At 44.7% G+C, this 20,211-nt stretch overlaps 1 protein-coding gene across 1 annotated transcript; it reads right to left on the bottom strand.

The window, feature by feature from the left end:
- Window positions 1-925: 925 nt before the first annotated feature.
- On the bottom strand, window positions 926-16,427 carry dnaaf2 (dynein axonemal assembly factor 2). The gene is made up of 3 exons (XM_072490939.1): window positions 14,444-16,427; window positions 13,087-13,233; window positions 926-2,085 (listed from the first exon to the last, which is right to left on the bottom strand). The coding sequence occupies exons 1-3, from the start codon at window positions 16,385-16,387 to the stop codon at window positions 1,408-1,410; spliced, it is 2,769 nt and encodes a 922-aa protein (XP_072347040.1). The 5' UTR covers window positions 16,388-16,427; the 3' UTR covers window positions 926-1,407.
- Window positions 16,428-20,211: the final 3,784 nt, after the last annotated feature.

Here is a 20,211-nt window from a genome sequence, read left to right as displayed (position 1 = left end):
CCAACCTTGGTCTACTGTGCCCACAATTGCAATTTCCTTGCGTAACCTCTTTATTGCTTCAGAAATCTCTGTCACCATCTTTATCTTTGAAAATGTCTCTAGTACCCATCTCATGCTCAGGTCCAAATGTCAACTGAAACAGCAGTGCAAGGTGGCAAATCTGGAGATTGGAGAGCAGTGCCTGTAATTCCTAATGTCCAGCCTGTTTATTTTATTTTTTTACACAGGGATCAGAGAATCATAAACCAGTAGTTTAAATTTGAGCTAGACATTGATACGAGCAAAAACATTGGTGGCAGTGCCAATTCTCTCAAGGACTCTGATTTGCTGTGGCAACGTGCAGTTTTACGTGCAAGTAAGTCTGGAGCTATAGAAAAGCTATAGGAGCTGGTTTAGCACAGGGCTAAAGAGCTGGCTTTTAAAGCAGACCATGGCAGGCCAGCAGCACGGTTCAATTCCCGTACCAGCCTCCCCGAACAGGCGCCAGAATGTGGCGACTAGGGGCTTTTCACAGTAACTTCATTTGAAGTCTACTTGTGACAATAAGCGATTTTCGTTCATTTCATTTCAAAAACATTGGTGGTGGTGCAAATTCTCACAAGGAGTCTGATTTGCTGTGGCAACATGCAGTTTTACGTGCAAGTTGTAGTCTTGAGCTATAGAAAGTGATGGTAGCGGCTCCAAATTTCTTTTGATCCCGCAGCTAATGGGAGTCTCTACTGCTGTTACTGCCCGACTTTGGAAGGATTTGCAGCTTGATATGAAACCTGTTTGGCTGTGTTATGAACACATCTTCCTTGGCCAGATCCTGGAGCTTCTGGCTCAGAGCCAGAATGTTACACACTATACCACAAAACCTCCAACTACAGTATTACTGTATCTTAACAACAAATTGTAAACTTTAAATAATTTGAAAACTATCAAATAGTTCAAAAAATAATTTGTTTAATAACAAATTGGTTTTGGCATACGAAAAAGGTCATCCGGGTGTAGAAATTAAAACAAATTTTAATAAACAAGGTTTTTTTTAAAACCATATACTTGAGGCTAAAGTTAATTAACTCAAATTCAACAAAATAGGTATTATGATACATACCTGTTGTTCCTGAGAAGAAGTTTAGACTACAGAATTACTCAATAACTCCTGCTGACTTAATTACAAATCACAAATTATGGTCACAGAAATTACCATCTCAGCTCCCATTATGTGGCCATCAGCTACAAGTTATGTTTTGATTTGGTATTCACTGTAAAAATGCAAATCAACCTTTAATACAATTTCTTTACAGCATTACATTTTAAAATATAACCAAATCTTAGTATTGCAAGAGTCTGAACAAACAAATGCTAAATCAGTTACTGTACCATAAAGTTGAAATTTTGTTTCTAAACAGATCAAACATTACATTAATCTAGTTGATATAACTCCGTGTTCTGGAATTTGAATGCAGAATGTGTTCTGTGGTCAGTAATAATCTTAACACTTCCATCAGCAGGATTGATCTCCTCAAGAATTTGTGGTGCAGCTGTGGGCTTAGTAAACTCAGGAGAGTTGCCACTCTTCTGGTCACTTGGAAGGTCATCCTCATCAAGTACATTATTATCATCCACTTTTACACACCTTTTAAAATTGACTGACTTTTTACAATTCACTGATGTTGGATCCTCAACATTTGCCATGCTGAGCTGCGAGGATGGTATCATTGACTGACTTTTAATTTCAACTTCACTATTAAGTTTGCTCCCATCAACAGGAGTCAAGCAGTTACTGCTGGTCAATTGATCCGCCTGATCCCTTGGAATTTTTGTTATAGTTCCTTCTGCTGTGTTAGATGCCGGTGTAAAATTATTGCAAGTCCCTGACACAGCAACTAACTGGTCTCCAAGACTAGATACAAACTCAACAGCATCATTTTCCTTAGGTATTTCCTTATCCAATATGTTTCCCCTTGCAGTCGATTCAGAGAAGCAGATTTCTTCTGCATGTTGCTGAATGTTTGATCCAGGATTAGAAGCGTCACTGGGGTTGATTCTATCTGGTTTCAGAGAAGCTCCTTGAGAATTGGTGTTATTAGTCTCTTGTTGCTGAAATTATAAAACCAACATTAATATTTATCTGAATTAGAAATGGAAAATATTTAAAAGTGTAAAACAAATTACATCATCGATCAATTTCTGGTTTGCAAGGCCTCCGAGCTAATGCCGATAAAGGCAGGGAGGGATTTGGAAAATTTTGTTTTGCATAGTAACGGTTCCTTGGTATCATATGACTGTTTCTGTGATTGAGATGTGGAATAATGCGATTCAATGTCATTAATAATTACATGATTAACAAAAGTTGTCATGACAGTGATCTCACATAGTAATTTCAAAACCCTTTCACAAAACACAAGAGTAAAAATCTGGAATGCACAGCCTGAAGCAGATCCAACCTTCAAAATGGAATTGGGTACATAATTGGAAAGGAAATAAAAATGCAAAGATAAAAGGGAAAAAGCAAGGGAGGGGGACATATTGGACAGTTCTTTTAAAAAGGCACACTGGAACAAATGGCCTCCTGTAAGATTCTATGATTTCACGATAATTGGTGACGGTATAATATTTTCTTCACAATTATGATGATGATGTGTCTGAGAGTTAAAAAAAACTGGAAATGAGGGGAACTGATCTCAATCCAAGCCCATAAGGACAGAACGGACAGGGCGGAGATGGACAGACTGGTTCAGGAGATGATACGGACGAACAGGGAATATGCGGAGTCCCCGAGGGCAGAGTTACTTCGGGAACGACGGAGACTGCAGGCGGAGCTGGGGGGGCGCTATCCACTGGGAAGGCCGTAGAGCAGCTCAAAGGCAAGGGGCGCGTGTATGAGTATGGGGAGAAAGCCAGCAGAATGCTTGCACAGCAACTTAGGAAGAGGGAGGCGGCCAGGGAAATAGGGACGGTAGTGGACGGGGCAAGGAACCGGGTTGGAGACCCGGCAGGATTGAACAGGGTATTCAGGGACTTTTACAGCAAGCTGTATGCCTCGGAACCCCCCACGGGGCCGGAGGGGATGAGGCGCTTCTTAGATGGGCTGACCTTCCCAAAGGTGGGCAAGGGGTTGGTAGAGGGGCTGGGGGCCCCCGATTAGGGCTGAAGAAGTAATGGGGGGCCTGAAGGCCATGCAGTCGGGTAAAGCCCGGGGGCCGGACGGGTATCATGGGGAGTTCTACAAAAAGTTCTCGGGGATAGTGGGGCCGGTGCTGGTTAGGGTGTTTAACGAGGCGAGGGACAATGGGGTGTTACCCCCGACGATGTCGCAAGCCACCATCTCGCTGATATTAAAACGGGATAAAGATCCAGAAGCCTGTGGGTCCTCTAGGCCAATCTCCTTGATTAATGTTGGCGCTAAACTACTGGCCAAGATCCTGGCGTCCAGAATCGAAGACTGTGTACCGGACGTGATTGTGGAGGACCAAACAGGGTTTGTAAAGGGCAAGCAGCTGGTAGCCAACCCAAGAAGGCTACTCAATATGATTATGATTCCCCCGGAGGGCAGAGAGGTGGAGGTAGTGGTGGCAATGGATGCCAAAAGGGCTTTTGACCGGGTGGAGTGGGACTATTTATTGGAGGTGCTGGGATGGTTTGGGTTTGGGGAAGGCTTTGTGGACTGGGTTAGACTGCTATATCAGGCCCTGGAGGCTAGTGTAAGGACGAACAGGACGACATCTGAGTATTTTCAACTATACCGTGGGACAAGACAGGGGTGCCCCCTCTCTCCATTGCTGTTTGCGTTGGCCATAAAACCGCTGGCAATTGCTCTGAGAGCGGCAAGGGGATGGAAGGGAATGGTCAGGGGGGATAGAACACAAGGTCTCGCTCTACGCGGATGACCTGCTTTTGTACGTGTCGGATCCAGTGGCAGTGATGGACGGGATTATGGAAATCCTAGAGGAATTTGGCCGGTTTTCGGGGTGCAAGTTGAACATGGCAAAGAGCGAGATGTTTATGGTGCAGGTGAGGGGTCAGGAGAATAGGCTGAGGGAGCTACCGTTTAGGCCGGTTGGGGAAAGTTTTAGGTGTTTAGGAATACAAGTGGCACGGGACTGGGGCAGGATGCATAAGTTGAACTTGTCTAGGCTGGTGGAGCAAATGAGGAGCGGGTTCCGGAGATGGGATGCGCTCCCGCTGACACTAGCGGGGAGAGTACAGACGGTGAAAATGACGATCCTCCCGAGATTCCTGTTTATTTTTCAGTGTCTCCCTATTTTCATTCCGCGGCCCTTTTTTAAAAGGATCAATAAAATCATCCTGGGATTTGTTTGGGCGGGGAAGTCCCCGCGGGTAAAGAGGGGGATGCTGGAACGGAACCGTAGCAAGGGGGGACTGGCGTTGCCGAACCTCAGCAACTATTACTGGGCGACTAACATAGCCATGATAAGGAAATGGATGGTGGGTACGGGGTCGGTTTGTGAGCGGGTGGAGGCTGCTTCGTGCAGGGGCACCAGCTTGGCAGCCCTGGTCACGGCTCCTCTGCCGCTCCCGCCGACCAGGTACTCCACCAGCCCTATAGTGGTGGCGGCTCTGCGGATTTGGGGCTAATGGAGGAAGCACACGGGATAAGTGGGAGCGTCGGTCTGGTCCCCAATATGCGACAACCACCGATTTGGCCCGGGGAAGATGGCGTCCTTTCCACGCTTTCCACCAAAGGGGATCCAGGACAGAGTAGTTTCCAGGGGAGAGGTAGGAGAGGGGAGAGTCTCGGATATTTATAAGGAGCTTATGGGAGCGGAGGATACAGGGACCGAGGAACTGAAACTCAAGTGGGAGGAGGAGCTTGGTGGGGAGCTGGAGGGAGGCGTATGGGCAGACGCTCTGAGGAGGGTAAATGCAACCGCAACATGCGCCAGGCCCGGCCTGATTCAGTTCAAGGTAGTTCACCAGGCCCACATGACGGTGGCCCGGATGAGTAAATTCTTTGGGCTGGAGGACAAGTGTGCTAGATGTGCGGGAGGACCAGCGAACCATGTCCACATGTTCTGGGCGTGCCCAAAACTCAGGGGGTACTGGCAGGGATTTGCGGACGTCATGTCCCGGGTACTGAAAACAAGGGTGGCGATGAGTCCAGAGGTGGCGATTTTTGGGGTGTCGGAGTGACGAATGCGATATAAAATAGTTACTTTAGAGATATTAGTTAATGTAATGTAGAGGTAGGCCAGTCTAATTCTGGTGAGTTCACAGACAAAGGATTTCAGACCGCATGGCAAAGCAAGGAAGAGGTGTGTCCACCAAAGGAGGAGAAAAGGATGCTGGGTAATAGGGGCCAGAGGAAGGGATTGGAAGTGAGCCAATCAGAATATATCAACAGGTCAGGAGGGATATAGGATGACCTATGGGAATCGTGTATGTGAAACTTGATGCCATTTGAATGTATCAGTACAGACTCCTTTGTTCTACAGCCTCACTTGATTCCAGAAGTCTACGAAGCAGGATGTGCTTTGTGCTCCTGAGAATTGAGGAAAGCTTGCAAGCTAAATAAAATAACTAATGCTGTACGTGCAAATCCATCTCGACTTTTATAGAGGCCAGACTGACGGGTAAAGAAACTTGGGATTTCACAGGAGGCCCGGGAGTCCAGGAGGGGATAGAGGCCGACGTTGTGGCCTTTGCTTCCCTGGTAGCCCGGCGACGAATACTGTTGGCCTGGAGGGACTCAAAGCCGCCAAAGACCAAAGTATGGCTGTCGGACATGGCAAGTTTTATCGGCTTGGAAAAAATCAAGTTAGCCTTACGAGGATCATTATCGGGGTTCGCCCGGAAGTGGCAACCATTCATCGACTTCTTCGCAGGGAAGTAATCGTCGGCGGGGGGGGGGGGGGGGGGGGGGGGGGGGGGGGGGGGTAGAATAGAATAGTGTAGAGTGGGGGGGGGGGGGAGAGAATAGGCGGGTCTATTTGTGAGAGAGGAAAGTAGGGGGGGGGAAAGAATAGGCGGGTCTATTTGCGAGAGAGGAACTGTTATTTGCACTATGTTTTTGTAATTGACATTTGCACACGAATGTATATTGTTACCGTTTACAATGCCAAAAATACCTCAATTAAATTGTTTGTTAAAAAAAAACATGGAAATATATGAATTCCAAATTTAGTAAATCTTATAGTAGGCATACTTTAAAACTGTTCATGAGCAATCTCAAAATAAGTACATACAAATCAATTAAGCTCGAAATAAAATTGAAGAAAGAATTGTACAAAAACAACGTTTTTTTAGTTTTTGACTACGTTTGGTCAATGAAAACACCAATAAAAGTTCAATTATGAACAATTTATAAATTCCCTTTCTTGGGACACAAATGAAAACTATCCTCTGAGTAAAGACGTTTGTTCTCATCTCAGTCCTAAATGGCCAACTCCGTATCCTGAGATTGTAAGATCTTGTTCTGGACCCCCAGCTAGAGGAAATAACATCCCTGCATTTAATCTGTCCAGCCCTGTCAGATTTATACGTTTCAATTAGACCCCCTCTCATTCTTCAAAATGCCAGTTAAAACAGGCCCAGACAACCAAATCTCTCCTCATTCAACAATCCGGCCAGTCCCGAAGTCAGTCTGGTGAAACTTTACTGCACTCCCTCTATGGCAAATATATCCTTTCTTAGATAAGGAAACCAAAACTGCACACAATACTCCAGGTGTGGTCTTACCGAGGCTCTATACAGCGGCAGTAAGACATCCTTGCTCCTGTACTTAAGTCCTCTTGCAATGATAACAGTGGCTAGCACTGTTGCTTCACAGCACCAGGGTCTCAGGTTCGATTCCCGGTTTGGGTCACTGTCTGTGCGGAGTCTGCGCGTTCTCCCCGTTTCTGCATGAGTTTCCTCCGGGTGCTCCGGTTTCCTCCCACAAGTCACGAAAGACGTGCTGTTAGGTGAATTGGACATTCTGAATTCCCCCTCAGTGTACACCAACAGCCGGCAGAGTGTGGCAACTAGGGGCTTTTCACAGTAACTTCATTGCAGTGTTAATGTAAGCCTACTGGTGACAATAATTTTTAAAAAATAAATTTAGAGTACCCAATTATTATGTTATTCCAATTAAGGGGCAATTTAGCATGGCCAATCCACCAAACCTGCACATCTTTGGGTTGTGGGGGTGAAGCCCATGCAGACACATGGAGAATGTGGAAACTCCACATGGACAGTGGCCCAGCGCCGGGATTTGAACCTGGGTCCTCAGAGCCGTAGTACTTGTGACAATTATAAAGATTATTATTATGAAGGCCGACATATCATTTATCTTCCTAACTGCTTCCTTGTTTTCAGTAACTGGCATACAAGGACACCCAGGTCCCTGCATACATCAACATTTCTCAATCCATCACCATTTAAATAATACACTGCCATTCTGTTTATCCATCGAAAGTGCATAACTTCACACTTATCCACTTTATACTGCATCGGCCGTGTATTTGTCCACTCATTCAACTTATCAAAATCACCCTGAAGCCTCTTAACATCCTCCTCACCACTCACATTCCCACCAAGTTTTGTTTTATCAGCAAACTTGTAAATATTACATTTGATTCCCTCATCGAAATCATTGATATATATTATGAATAGCTGGGGTCAAAGCACTGATCCTTGCTGGACGCCATTAGTCACAGCCTGCCATCTTGAAAAGTACCTATTTATTCCTACTCTCGGTTTCCTGTCTGCAAATCAACTCTTATTCCATGCCATTATATTACTTCCAATACCACGTGCTTTAATTTTGCACACTAACTTCTTATGTGGGACTTTATCAAAAGCTTTCTGAAGAATGCTGGCATATCAACTGCGATAGAGGGAGGATGCCAGGGAAATCGGGGGAGTAAGGAATAAGGAGGGTAACATGGTCTTGGATCCAGGGGGGGGGGGTGAACGGAGTTTTTAAGGAGTTCTATAGTAAACTATACGAGTCGGAGCCCCCAACGGGAGCGGAAGGGATGAGGCAATTTTTGGACCAGTTGAGGTTTCCAAAGGTGGAAGAGGACCTGGTGGAGGGGCTGGGGGCCCCGATTGAATTGGAGGAGATTGTCAAGGGTATAGAGGGCATGAAATCGGGTAAAGTCCCGGGTCCGGACGGCTACCAGGTAGAATTCTATAAGAGATTTTCGGAAATATTGAGCCCACTCCCGATGAGGACCTTCAATGAGGCTAGAGAGAAAGGAACCCTCCCCCCAACAATGTCACAGGCCTTGATCTCACTCATTCTTATACGAGGGAAGGACCCAGAACATTGCAGGTCATACAGGCCGATTTCGCTTTTTAACGTGGATGCCAAATTGCCAGCTAAGATTCTGGCCACAAGAATTGAGGATTGTGTCCCAGGGGTGATAGAGGAAGACCAGACTGGGTTTGTTAAAGGTAGACAACTCAATACCAATGTCCAGATACTTTTGAATATTATGATGCCCTCAGAGGGAGGGGAGGCGGAGGTCGTAACAGCGATGGACGCAGAGAAAGCCTTTGACAGGGTGGAGTGGGAGTACCTGTGGGAAACGCTGGGGAGGTTCGGGTTTGATGAGGGCTTTATTCGCTGGGTGAAATTGCTGTACCAGGCGCCTGTAGCAAGTGTATGTACAAACCAGCTGAGGTTGGGGTACTTCAAGCTTCACCGGGGAATGAGGCAGGGGTGTCTCCTCTCCCCGTTACTATTTGCCCTAGCTATAGAACCGCTAGCTATGGCACTGAGAGCCTCGAGGAACTGGCGGGGACTGGGTCCGAGAGGGGTGGAACATCGGGTCTCGCTATAGACGGATGATTTGCTCCTGTACATTTCGGACCCTGTGGAGGGGATGGGGGAGGTTCTGTGGATCCTGAGGGATTTTGGTAGTTTTTCAGGGTGCAAACTGAACATGGGAAAGAGCGAGTTGTTTGTGATCCAGGCCAAGGGGCAGGAGGAGAGACTGAAAGAGCTGCCGCTCAGGATGGTAGAGAAAAGTTTTCGTTACCTGGGTATACAGGTGGCCAGGAAATGGGATGCCCTGCACGGGCTCAACCTGACCCGGTTGGTGGGGCAAATGGAAGGGGACTTTAAAAGGTGGGACATGCTCCCGCTGTCACTGGCAGGGAGGGTGCAGACCGTGAAAATGACTGCCCTCCCCAGATTTTTGTTTGTCTTTCGGTGCCTCCCCATCTTCATCGCCAAGGCCTTTTTTAAGCGGGTGAGTAGGATCATTTCGGGCTTTGTGTGGGCGAATAAGACCCCGCGAGTAAGGAGATCGCTGTTGGAGCGCAGTCGGGGGTGGGGGGGGGGGGGGGGGGGGGTTGGTGCTGCTGAACTTTCGCAACTACTACTGGGCGGCCAATATAGCTATGATTAGGAGCAGCTGGAGGCGGCGTCATGTAAAGGTACTAGTCTGGGAGCTTTGATAACGGCTCCTTTGCCGTTCTCGCCGACCCGTTACTCCACAAGTCCGGTGGTGGTGGTGGTGACACTGCGGGTCTGGGGACAGTGGAGGAGGTACAAGAAGGTGGAGGGAGCGTCGGTCTGGACCCCAATATGTAACAACCACAGGTTTGTCCCAGGTAAGATGGATGGTGGGTTCCAGAGCTAGCAGAGGGCAGGCATCAGAAGGATGGGAGATCTGGGAAGCTTTCCCAGTTTGAAGGCGCTAGAAGACAAATTTAATCTGCCACCAGGAAACGCCTTTAAATATCTGCAAGTACGAGCCTTCATGAAAAAACAGGTAGTGACCATTCCGACGCTACCGCCACTGAGGATACAGGACAGGGTGGTCTCCGGCACCTGGGTGGGGGAGGGGAAGGTGTCGGATATCTACCAGGAACTACAGGAGGTGGAGGAAACCCCGATGGAGGAGCTCAAGGCCAACTGGGAGGAGGAGCTAGGTGAGGAGTTGGAAGCGGGTCTGTGGGCAGAGATCCTGGGCAGGGTTAATTCTTCCTCATCATGTGCCAGGCTCAATCTAATTCAATTTAAGGTGGTCCACCGGGCACACATGACGGCAGCGAGAATGAGCAAGTTTTTGGGGTAGAAGACAGTTGTATGAGGTCCAAGGGCAGCCCTGCAAACCATGACCACATGTTTTAACATAGAACATAGAAAATACAGCACAGAACAGGCCCTTCGGCCCACGATGTTGTGCCGAACCTTTGTCCTAGATTCATCATAGATTATCATTGAATTTACAGTGCAGAAGGAGGCCATTCGGCCCTTTGAGTCTGCACCAGCTCTTGGAAAGAGCACCCTACCCAAACTCAACACCTCCACCCAACACCAAGGGCAATTTGGACATTAAGGGCAATTTATCATTAGCCAATTCACCTAACCCGCACATCTTTGGACTGTGGGAGGAAACCGGAGCACCCGGAGGAAACCCACGCAGACACGGGGAGGACGTGCAGACTCCGCACAGACAATGACCCAAGCCGGAATCGAACCTGGGACCATGGATCTGTGAAGCAATTGTGCTATCCACAATGCTACCGTGCTGCCCTTAAGAACAAATAAATCTACACTATATCATTTTCCCGTAATCCATGTACCTATCCAACAGCTGCTTGAAGGTCCCTAATGTTTCCGACTCAACTACTTCCACAGGCAGTGCATTCCATGCCCCCACTACTCTCTGGGTAAAGAACCTACCTCTGATATCCCTCCTATATCTTCCACCTTTCACCTTAAATTTATATCCCCTTGTAATGGTGTGTTCCACCTAGGGAAAAAGTCTCTGACTGTCTACTCTATCTATTCCCCTGATCATCTTATAAACCTCTATCAAGTTGCCCCTCATCCTTCTCCGCTCTAATGAGAAAAGGCCTAGCACCCTCAACCTTTCCTCGTAAGACCTACTCTCCATTCCAGGCAACATCCTGGTAAATGTTCTTTGCACCTTTTCCAGAGCTTCCACATCCTTCCTCAAATGAGGCGACCAGAACTGTACACAGTACTCCAAATGTGGCCTTACCAAAGTTTTGTACAGCTGCATCATCACCTCACGGCTCTTAAATTCAATCCCTCTTTTGGGCATGCCCGGAGCTTAGAGAGTTCTGGCAAGGGTTCGCGAGGGCAATGTCCAAGGTGCTTAACACATAGGTGGTGCCGAGTCCAGAGATAGCGATCTTTGGAGTGTCAGAAGACCCGGGAGTTCAGACGGCGAGAAAGGCCGACGTCTTGGCCTTTGCCTCCCTAGTAGCCCGGAGACGGATTTTATTAATGTGGAGGGACCCAAAGCCCCCGAGTGTAGAGACTTGGGTTAACGACATGGCTGGGTTTCTCAGCCTCGAGAAAATAAAGTTTGCCTTAAGAGGGTCTACGCTAGGGTTCTCTCGGAGATGGCAGCCATTCGTCGACTTTCTCGGGGAAAATTAAAATGTCAGCAGCAGCAGCAATCAGTATGGGGGGGGGGGGGGGGGGGGGGGGGGAGTGCTTCATTGGGATGGTGTGGGAAGACTGAGTCACGTGGGGTAATATCTATTTAATTGTTATTGTATATTCTCTTTTTGCACTATGTTAATGTTCACTCTAGTTTGTTTTGTTATTATTGTTACTACTGTTTTTTATTATGAAAAATTCTGCAAAACCTTAATAAAAATACTTTTTTTAAAAAAAAGCTTTCTGAAAATCCAATTACACCACATTCATTGGTTCACCCATATTTATTCTACCAGTTACATCCTCAAAATATTTCAAGAAAGATTGTCAAACATGATTTCCCTTTCACAAATCCATGTTGACTTTGTCTAGTCCCGTTGATATTTTCTAAGTGTCCTGTTCTCACATCCTTTATAATAGGCTCTAGCTTTTCCCCACTACTGATGTTATGCTAATTGGTTTGTAATTCCCCATTTTCTCCCTTCCTCCTTTTTTAAATAGTGGGGTTATATTTGCCACCCTCCAATTTGCCGGGGTTGTTCCAGAATCTACAGAATTTTAAAAGATGATAACCAGTACATCCACAATTTCCATGGCCACCTCCTTCAGTCCCCAAGATGTAGACTATCGGGCCCTAGGGATTTATCAGCTGTCATTCCCTTAATTCCTCCAGCATTATTATTCTAGTAATACAAACTTCCTTCATTTTATCCTTTTCACTCGACCTTTGGTTCCTTAGCATTTCTGTGAAGTTATTTGTATCTTCCTCTGTAAAGACAGAACTAAAGTAGTTGTTTAATTGCTCTGCCATTTCTTTGTTCTCTATTATAAATTTTCCTGTTTTGGTCTGTAGACATTTGTCTTCAAAAATCTTTTTCTTTTTATATATTTAACAGTCCATTTTTATGTTACTTGCAAGTTTCCTCTCGTACTCTATTTTTCCCCTCTTAAATCAATTTCTTGTTGTGCAAAACATATCTGTAATGAAAAGAACATTTCTGGTTTGATAATGATTCACTACTTGCTCAAAACGTTTAGTTCAGAAGGTGGATACTTGAATGCATTTTACATAATTGAAAACACCCAATTACAATTCCATTTGACCTTCTTTTCAGTCTTGTTTAGTCCACTGGTGTTGTTCAGTTAACAGGGATTTTCATTTTTGCCAGAGTACAATGTCTTTAGGTGAGAGGATAGATAGGCAGCTTATGGAGGATTATCTGGCTACAAGCAATGCCACATACTTTGAGAGTGCTTCTTTCTAAAAGGAGGGGAGGTTAAAATGAGTAGCTGACCATTTCAGACCAGGAATGTCCCGGGTCTGACCAGGTTGTGCTGTGCTAGATTAAATTAGTTGGGGTAGGAGTCTGGAATTTTCTTTGCCAGGTGGTAAAAAACAGACACCCAAGCACAATACCTTTCGTAAGTTCTTGTGTTAGGATATTGGCGAGGGTGGGATCCGCTCAACTGTAACAATCACTGCAGGCTCACAAAGAAACAAAGGCATTTAAATAAGATATTAGATGTCAACTTGGACACAACCTTCAGCAAAGAAAATGCGGGAAAGAACACATCTATTGAATTCAAACATATTAAGTTAATTAGTTGATATGGAGCAACCTACTTCCGCTCTTTCCACAACTTATTTATTCTCGATGGTCAAAGAAAAGAATAATTTGCAAATGGCACTCTTTTTATTTAACCTTTAGATTTGGTTTCACATAACTTACCTTAGAATTAATAACAAGGCCATTTTCACTGACTTCCGCCACATTAATTACCATAGGATGTTTTTCGGTCAACTCATTTGGGATTGGATCCTCCAAGGAAGTATTCAGGAATTGATCAATATTTTCCGAAGTTACAAACAACCTCTTCTAAACAGAAAGAACACTTCATGTTCACATATTTAATTGATGACATCTAACAAAAGCATATTCATTATGCATCCACCTTTACAAACAGTACTCCTGAAATACAACACACAATTCTTTCAAATCTTTAAAAAAAAATTTAGAGTACCCAATTTTTTTTTTTCCAATTAAGGGGCAATTTAGTGTGTCCAATCCACCTAACCTGCAGATCTTTGGGTTGTGGGGGTGAAACTCACGCAGACATGGGGAGAATGTGCAAACTCCACATGGACAGTGATCCAGGGCCGGGATTCGAACCTGGGTCCTCAGTGCCGCAGTCCAAGTGCTAACCACTGCGCCACATGCCACCCCTTCAATTCTTTCAAATCTAACTTAATTAATTCTTTCTTTATAAGGAGTCAACCTGTATTAATAGATATTTTATTTTGAAAAGTACTTTGGGTTTTTTTGTATTATCAGTATATGTAGAATAAATTAATTAAATCTCTTCTATAAAATGTAACTTGACTATGAATAAGACCAATGAAAACTTGTTTACACTACTTACAGGGAGGCAAAGAAACTGATATTGTACTAATAAACTTGACATATCAGCTTCACTTCCAATTGGCCAAGTGTCTTTGTAATTTACATTTCCTTACTCACAAATCTACAAATGGAAAGCTGCTCAATCCCAATTATCATTTATAATATGAACACATAACAATATTTTTTAATGTTTTTGCCCATTAATATCATTAGATTACGTAACATATCATGGGCCTATTATAAAATGGAGAACGAGCAGGTTGAATCACTAAATCATCAAGGACTCTTTTTTGAAACCGGTGTTGATAATTTTTCATGCAAGACATTTTCCAATCTATTAGACTGCATTTGCTGTTCACCCTAAAAAGAAACAATATTAGGGGCTGATTGTAAAATGCTTTTAGTATTTGTTTTGTAAAAGCCATGTCAGCTCAGTGGGCTAAACAGCTGACTTGTGATGCAGAACAAGGCCAGTAGCGCGGGTTCAATTCCCGTGCTGGCCTCCCTGAACAGATGCCGGAATGTGGCGACTAGGGGCTTTTCACAGTAACTTCATTGAAGCCTACTTGTGACAATAAGTGATTATTATTATGTCAGTGAAGAGGTAAATTAGACAGAGCAGAAGAATGAATGTAGCAATCATGTTTTGTACACATCATCAGATTTCTGGGGCTGGAAATTTTACCTGTAAACAGTTGTGCGTATCGCCGGCATGAAAGCTTTGCCACAAGCCTCGACACTCAGGTGATTTTACTAGCACCACTGCAGCATTGTCTTGAGATATGTTGAGTATACTTTCTGCAGTGTCCAGCTGATGCTCTGGAGGAAACTGAACAACCAAGGAATACAAGGCATCAGAGTCTTGAGTCCCAAATATAACATTATACTCATGAGTATGAAGTACGGACTTGAAACTCTCTTCATTAATATTTCGTACTTGTAGTATGAATGTAATAGAGTCTTCATTTTGATGGTAATGGAAATCAGGACGTACTGGTTCAGTTTTCTTTAAATAGTTATCGGAGCAGAATTCAGTGTTTGCAGATGAATCTATTTGAAGGTGATCGGATGAATCTACCTGGAGATGATCGTTTACTTGCCCACCCACAGAATGACTGCATGCCTTTTTCATAGTCCCAGGAATGTCTGGACCACTCAAAGTGTCTTCTTTGGCGCCATTTTCCTGTTCATCAGAATCTACCTCTGAAAGAAGTTTGGGACAAGCAATCACATCATTTATTTTTACAAAACTATTATTTGAAACCAATGCAGCTTCTTTAACTTCTGACTCAGTAGATGTTTTTATTTGGCTCAGTTCAAGGTGTTCATTGTTCTGAGATTTTTCCAAATTGAAATCTTGAAGGGCACAAAACTCACCTTCAGGGTTTATGCAAGCACCCGCACACTCTCTATTTTGTTGATGGGAATGTCCTTCAAGCTGACATAATTCTGATTCACAGAGTGACTGGCCACTTTCTGTGGTCTCACTGCTCTCCCCTGTTTGATCAAGATCGCTATTGTGATCTTGTTTGATTTTCAAATTACAGGGTTGCTTCACAGGTAGCACAGGCAAAGTGACTACAAGCTGTCTCTTCGATTTGTTAAACTTAGCTGACCCGAGATTTTCATCTACTGAATATGGCAGAGGCACATCAAGCTTGTAAGCTGGTTTCTGCGACTCCAAACATAACAGTTTCTCGGTTACATCTAAGCAAGCATTCTCGGCAGATTTAAGCAAAGGGAGGTCGATGGTAACTACCAGTTCTTTAGGTCTGGTGCTGGGAGCAGCTTCACGAGCATATCGATAATCTTGTAAATCGAAATGCGATCTGTAAACAATGGAGTATTTGGGTTGGGTAAATTTGCTGTCTTGCATATTTGTATTCTCGTCTTTCGCCGCAGTTTTTGAACCCTTGCTCGTTGTTTTAGCTTTCGTGTCATTCTCAGAGGCAGTTTTTGACTTTGGAGGATCAAAGGGATAAGGAAACCTTAAAGGGTCGTCTTCTTCCGGAGACTCTTTGGGGCCACCGAGAGTGGGTTTACGAATGACAGCAGCGTCAGGTAACCCCTTGTATTTCACCTTTAAGGTCTTAGCGTTTCTCAAATCTAGTTTTGCATTTAGTTGTTTCTCTATGACGTCGATGGAAGTTTGATCCACCATTTTTTTAAACTTGGCATTTTTACTGGCCATGTACAGGGTGTCTGGGTGAAACACCACATCATAAATCATGTGTTTTCTGCCACCTGCGCTTAGATCTTCCCTCCCAGGCGCCAAACTGTAGGGAAGAGACCAATGCTGCCCCACCGTCCCGTTAGCACCTTTTCCGGCCTTGCAAACGGGCTTATTTATCAGGTCGTTACTGCAGACGTTGATGAAACATTTCTTGTCCCCGCTGACGCTAGTCTTGAGGACGTAGCCGGGATTGGGATGCACGAACTTGATGTCCACGCCTCTCTCCTTCTCCAGCTGGGTGATTTCCTCTTCGTACTTCTTCTTATTTTCCGGGTTGGAGATCTCCTCCGCGTATTCACACAGCATGCTTCTAAATTTCTCATCTTTGAACGCTTTGGCAAAGCGCTCCACTTCGGCCTGGGTCAAGTCTAACTCCTCCAGCTTGGAAGCGCTCATTGTCCAGCCTGGGACTGTGGGGCAGCCTCAGCACATCTCCATCCGCTGCTGGGAGGGGGCGCATCCTGATGACGTCAGTGCCGGACCTCATTTTCTTCCTCACAATTTCTCCGCCTCCGGAGGCTTTGTTTTAAGTTTCCTGATTGGTTGTTGATTTTAATTTTTTTTAAAGAGCCGTTTAGCGCCACGTCCTTTTATATCCAGGAGACGCTGTGCGGGCGCTAGCTCCTCTGTGGCGGATGCAGACAAGAGACACGCGGAATCTTGATGTGTCGCGTCTTGGTTGCTACGGAAACGAACCCAAACACAGCCTCAATTCTGCTGCTTTCACTTCACCGTTGTTCATGTTGCAATCATTATACAGACATTTGAGGGGAGACAGTGATAATATCACAGACTAATTAGTAATCCATGCTAATATTCCTGGGACATGGGTTTGAAATGCACCACTGCAGTCAGTCTCAATCATGGCGACCATGGAACTATCATTGATTTGTGGTAACAAAAAACCCATCTGGTTCACTAATGCCCTTTCGGGAAGGATATCTGCCTGGTCTGGCCCTCTATGAGATTACAGACCCATAGCAATATATTTGACCCATAATTGCCCTCTGAAATGGCAGGGCAAGCCACTTGAGTCGAGAGCAATTAGAAATGGGCAACAACAATAATAATCTTTATTAGTGTCACAAGTAGGCTTACATTAACACTGCAATGAAGTTACTGTGAAAATCCCCTAGTCGCCACACTCAGTGCCTGTTGGGGTATACTGAGGAAGAATTCAGAATGTCCAAATCACCTAACAGCATGTCTTACGGGACTTGTGGGAGGAAACCGGAGCACCCGGAGGAAACCCACGCAGTCACAGGGAGAACGTGCAGACTCCGCACAGCCAGTGACCCAAGCCGGGAATTGAACCCTGGCACTGTGAAGCAACAGTGCTAACCACTGTGCTACCGTGCTGCCCTCATGCTGGCCTTGCCAGCGAAACCCACATTCCATAATGCTGCTCTCCAATTCTGGGTGGTTATCAAGTTTTAAATTGTAATTTCTCTCTTCTAGTAGATAGCTGTTGGATTTGTTTATTGTCATGTGTACCGAGGTACAGTGAAAAGTATTTTTCAGTGTGCAGATCAAACAGATCATTTGTACATGTAAAGAGAATACGTAATAGGGCAAGACAAGATACACAATGTAAATACATAGACACCGGCATCGGGTGAAGCATACAGGAGTGTAGCATTAATCAGATCAGTCCATAAGAGGGTTGTTTAGGAGTCTGGTAACAGCGGGGAAGACACTGTTTTTGAATCTGTTTTCTGAGTGTTCTCAGACTTTTATATCTCCTGCCCGATGGGAGAAGTTGGAAGAACGAGTAAGCCGGGTGGGAGGACTCTTTGATTATGCTGCCCGCTTTCCCAAGGCAGCGGGAGGTGTAGATAGAGTCAATGGATGGTAGGCAGGTTCATGTGATGGACTGGGTGGTGTCCATGACTCTCTGAAGTTTCTTGCGGTTTTGAGCCCAGCAGTTGCCATACCAGGCTATGATGCAGCCAGATAGGATGCTTTCTATAGTGCACCTGTAAAAGTTGGTAAGAGTTAATGTGGACATGCCAAGTTTCCTGAGGAAGTATAGGCGTTGGTGTGCTTTCTTGGTAGCGTTGACATGGGTGGACCAGGACAGATTTTTGGTGATGTGCATATCTAGGAATTTGAAGCTGTCGACCATCTCTACCTCAGCCCCATTGATACAGATGGGTGCGTACAGTACTTTGTTTTCTGAAGTCAATAACCAGGTCTTTAGTTTTGCTGGCATTGAGGGAGGGATTGTTGTTGTTACACCCTCCACCAGGTTCTCTATCTCCCTTCTGTATTCTGACTCGTTGTTGTTCGAGATCCGTGTCGATGGTCATGTCGTCAACAAACTTGTAGATGGAGTTAAAGCCAAATTTTGCCACACAGTCGTGTGTATAGAGAATATAGTAGGGGATCAAGTACTCAGACTTCCGGAGCCCCGGTATTGAGGAGTATTGTGGAGATTTTGTTTATTCTTACTTGATGTGGAGCTGTCGACATTGGACTGGGGTGGGCACAGTAAGAGGTCTTGCAACACCAGGTTAAAGTCCAAACTGATTCACCTGATGAACGAGCTGTGCTCTGAAAGCTAATGTTTCGAAACAAACCTGTTTTAAGACTTCTTACTTTATTCTTACTGATTGTGGTCTATGGGACAGAAAGTCAAGGATCCAGTTGCAGAGTGAATGAGCCAAGTCCTAAGTTTTGGAGCTTTGATATGAGCTTGGCTGGGATTATGGTGTTGGTGACATGCATTAGAAATAAGGAATATCTGGGACCACGTGAAGCCCATCTGGGTTCTGCGTGCAGCCCACAAGACATTTTCTTGAGTGTTACCCGCGTGCAGGATTGCCACATTCCGTTGATTTCCATCTGCATGGTTTTTTTTCTACTGGAATGACTGATACACAAGTAAGTGAAGAGAGGAGCATTTTGATTGCATGCATCCACTGGTTCCCATTTCCCCACAGCACATGTGACTCCTTCAAAGAACTCCAGTAAATTGGTTAAATATGATATCCCTTCCACAAAACGATGTTGCCTCACATTCTCCTCACCTCTCATTCTTCAAAACTCAATCTCTCTTCATAGAGCAGTCCTGCCATCCCAGGAACAAGTCTGGTGAACCTTCACTGCACATGTCTAATCAGATCATTATTATCTAGATTCCCATTTATCCCATCCTTTATAAGATTCCAGCATTTCCTCTATTGCTGATGTAAGGCTAACGGTCTGTCGTTCCCAGTTTTTTCTTTCCCTCCCTTCTTAAATAGCGGGGTGACGTTTGCTACCTTCCAATCTGCAGGAACCATTCCAGAATCTATCACATTTTGGAAGATGATCACCAATGCATCTATTCTGAAATGTGAAATATCAGTCAGCTTTCAGTTCTATTAATTTCTCCAATACAACCTGCTTAATGATACTAATTTCCCTCAATTCCTGAAGACTTGCGGTTCAAGAGAAAATAAGTTAAAAATAAATAAACTCAAAATGGATGGTTAATGGATTTGGAAGTTCTCAGTGAAGCTTGAAAGTAATTGCACTAATGCGACCATGGATACTCTAAAGATCATATTTCCGACCTCTGACGTGCCATCAGCTTTTCCCATTTTATTTCAGAAGATAATTAGGATTAAATGTGGTCAGCGAGGCAATATTGCAGGTGGATTGGCAATCACCTCACAGTGCCTTCTCTGCATTGAGATAAAATAGGCCCTTTAATTTAATTACTTGCATATCAGAGAGGACCCAAGCTACCAGGAGGACACAAGGATATTCTGAGGGCTCTGAAAAAAGTAGAACCCCGGGCCTAAAAAAAACCCGACTGTCAAATCTATTATTTTCCTAATTACTCAATGCATTGCCAACTTTGATATTGAGCTACAGAGACATGGTGGTCCAGATTCAATTCCCCATCTGTGCTAAGCTAGCAATGTCATAGTTAGCAAGGGAACGGGGGAAGAAAATCAAGTCCTGAGCTCTGGATCACTGTTCTGAACTGTGTGTGTCTATTGAGATCAGAATCAAGGTCAGTTGTGATGCACCACACGGATACAGTTTAAAACATTTTTTTTTCAATTAAAACACTTTTCATTTTTGGCAAACATAATATCAACACAGAAAACGGATGTTACATAATGCAATATAACAAAAACACAACCATATAAATCCCAACCAAGAAGGAAACCCCCCGCCCCTAATAGCAGATGGTGACTAATTTTTTTAAGTAGGAAATTAATGGCCAC

Source organism: Scyliorhinus torazame, chromosome 2 (assembly GCF_047496885.1).
Source record: "Scyliorhinus torazame isolate Kashiwa2021f chromosome 2, sScyTor2.1, whole genome shotgun sequence".
NCBI lineage: Eukaryota > Metazoa > Chordata > Chondrichthyes > Carcharhiniformes > Scyliorhinidae > Scyliorhinus > Scyliorhinus torazame.
This window is presented reverse-complemented; position numbering and strand designations above follow the sequence as displayed.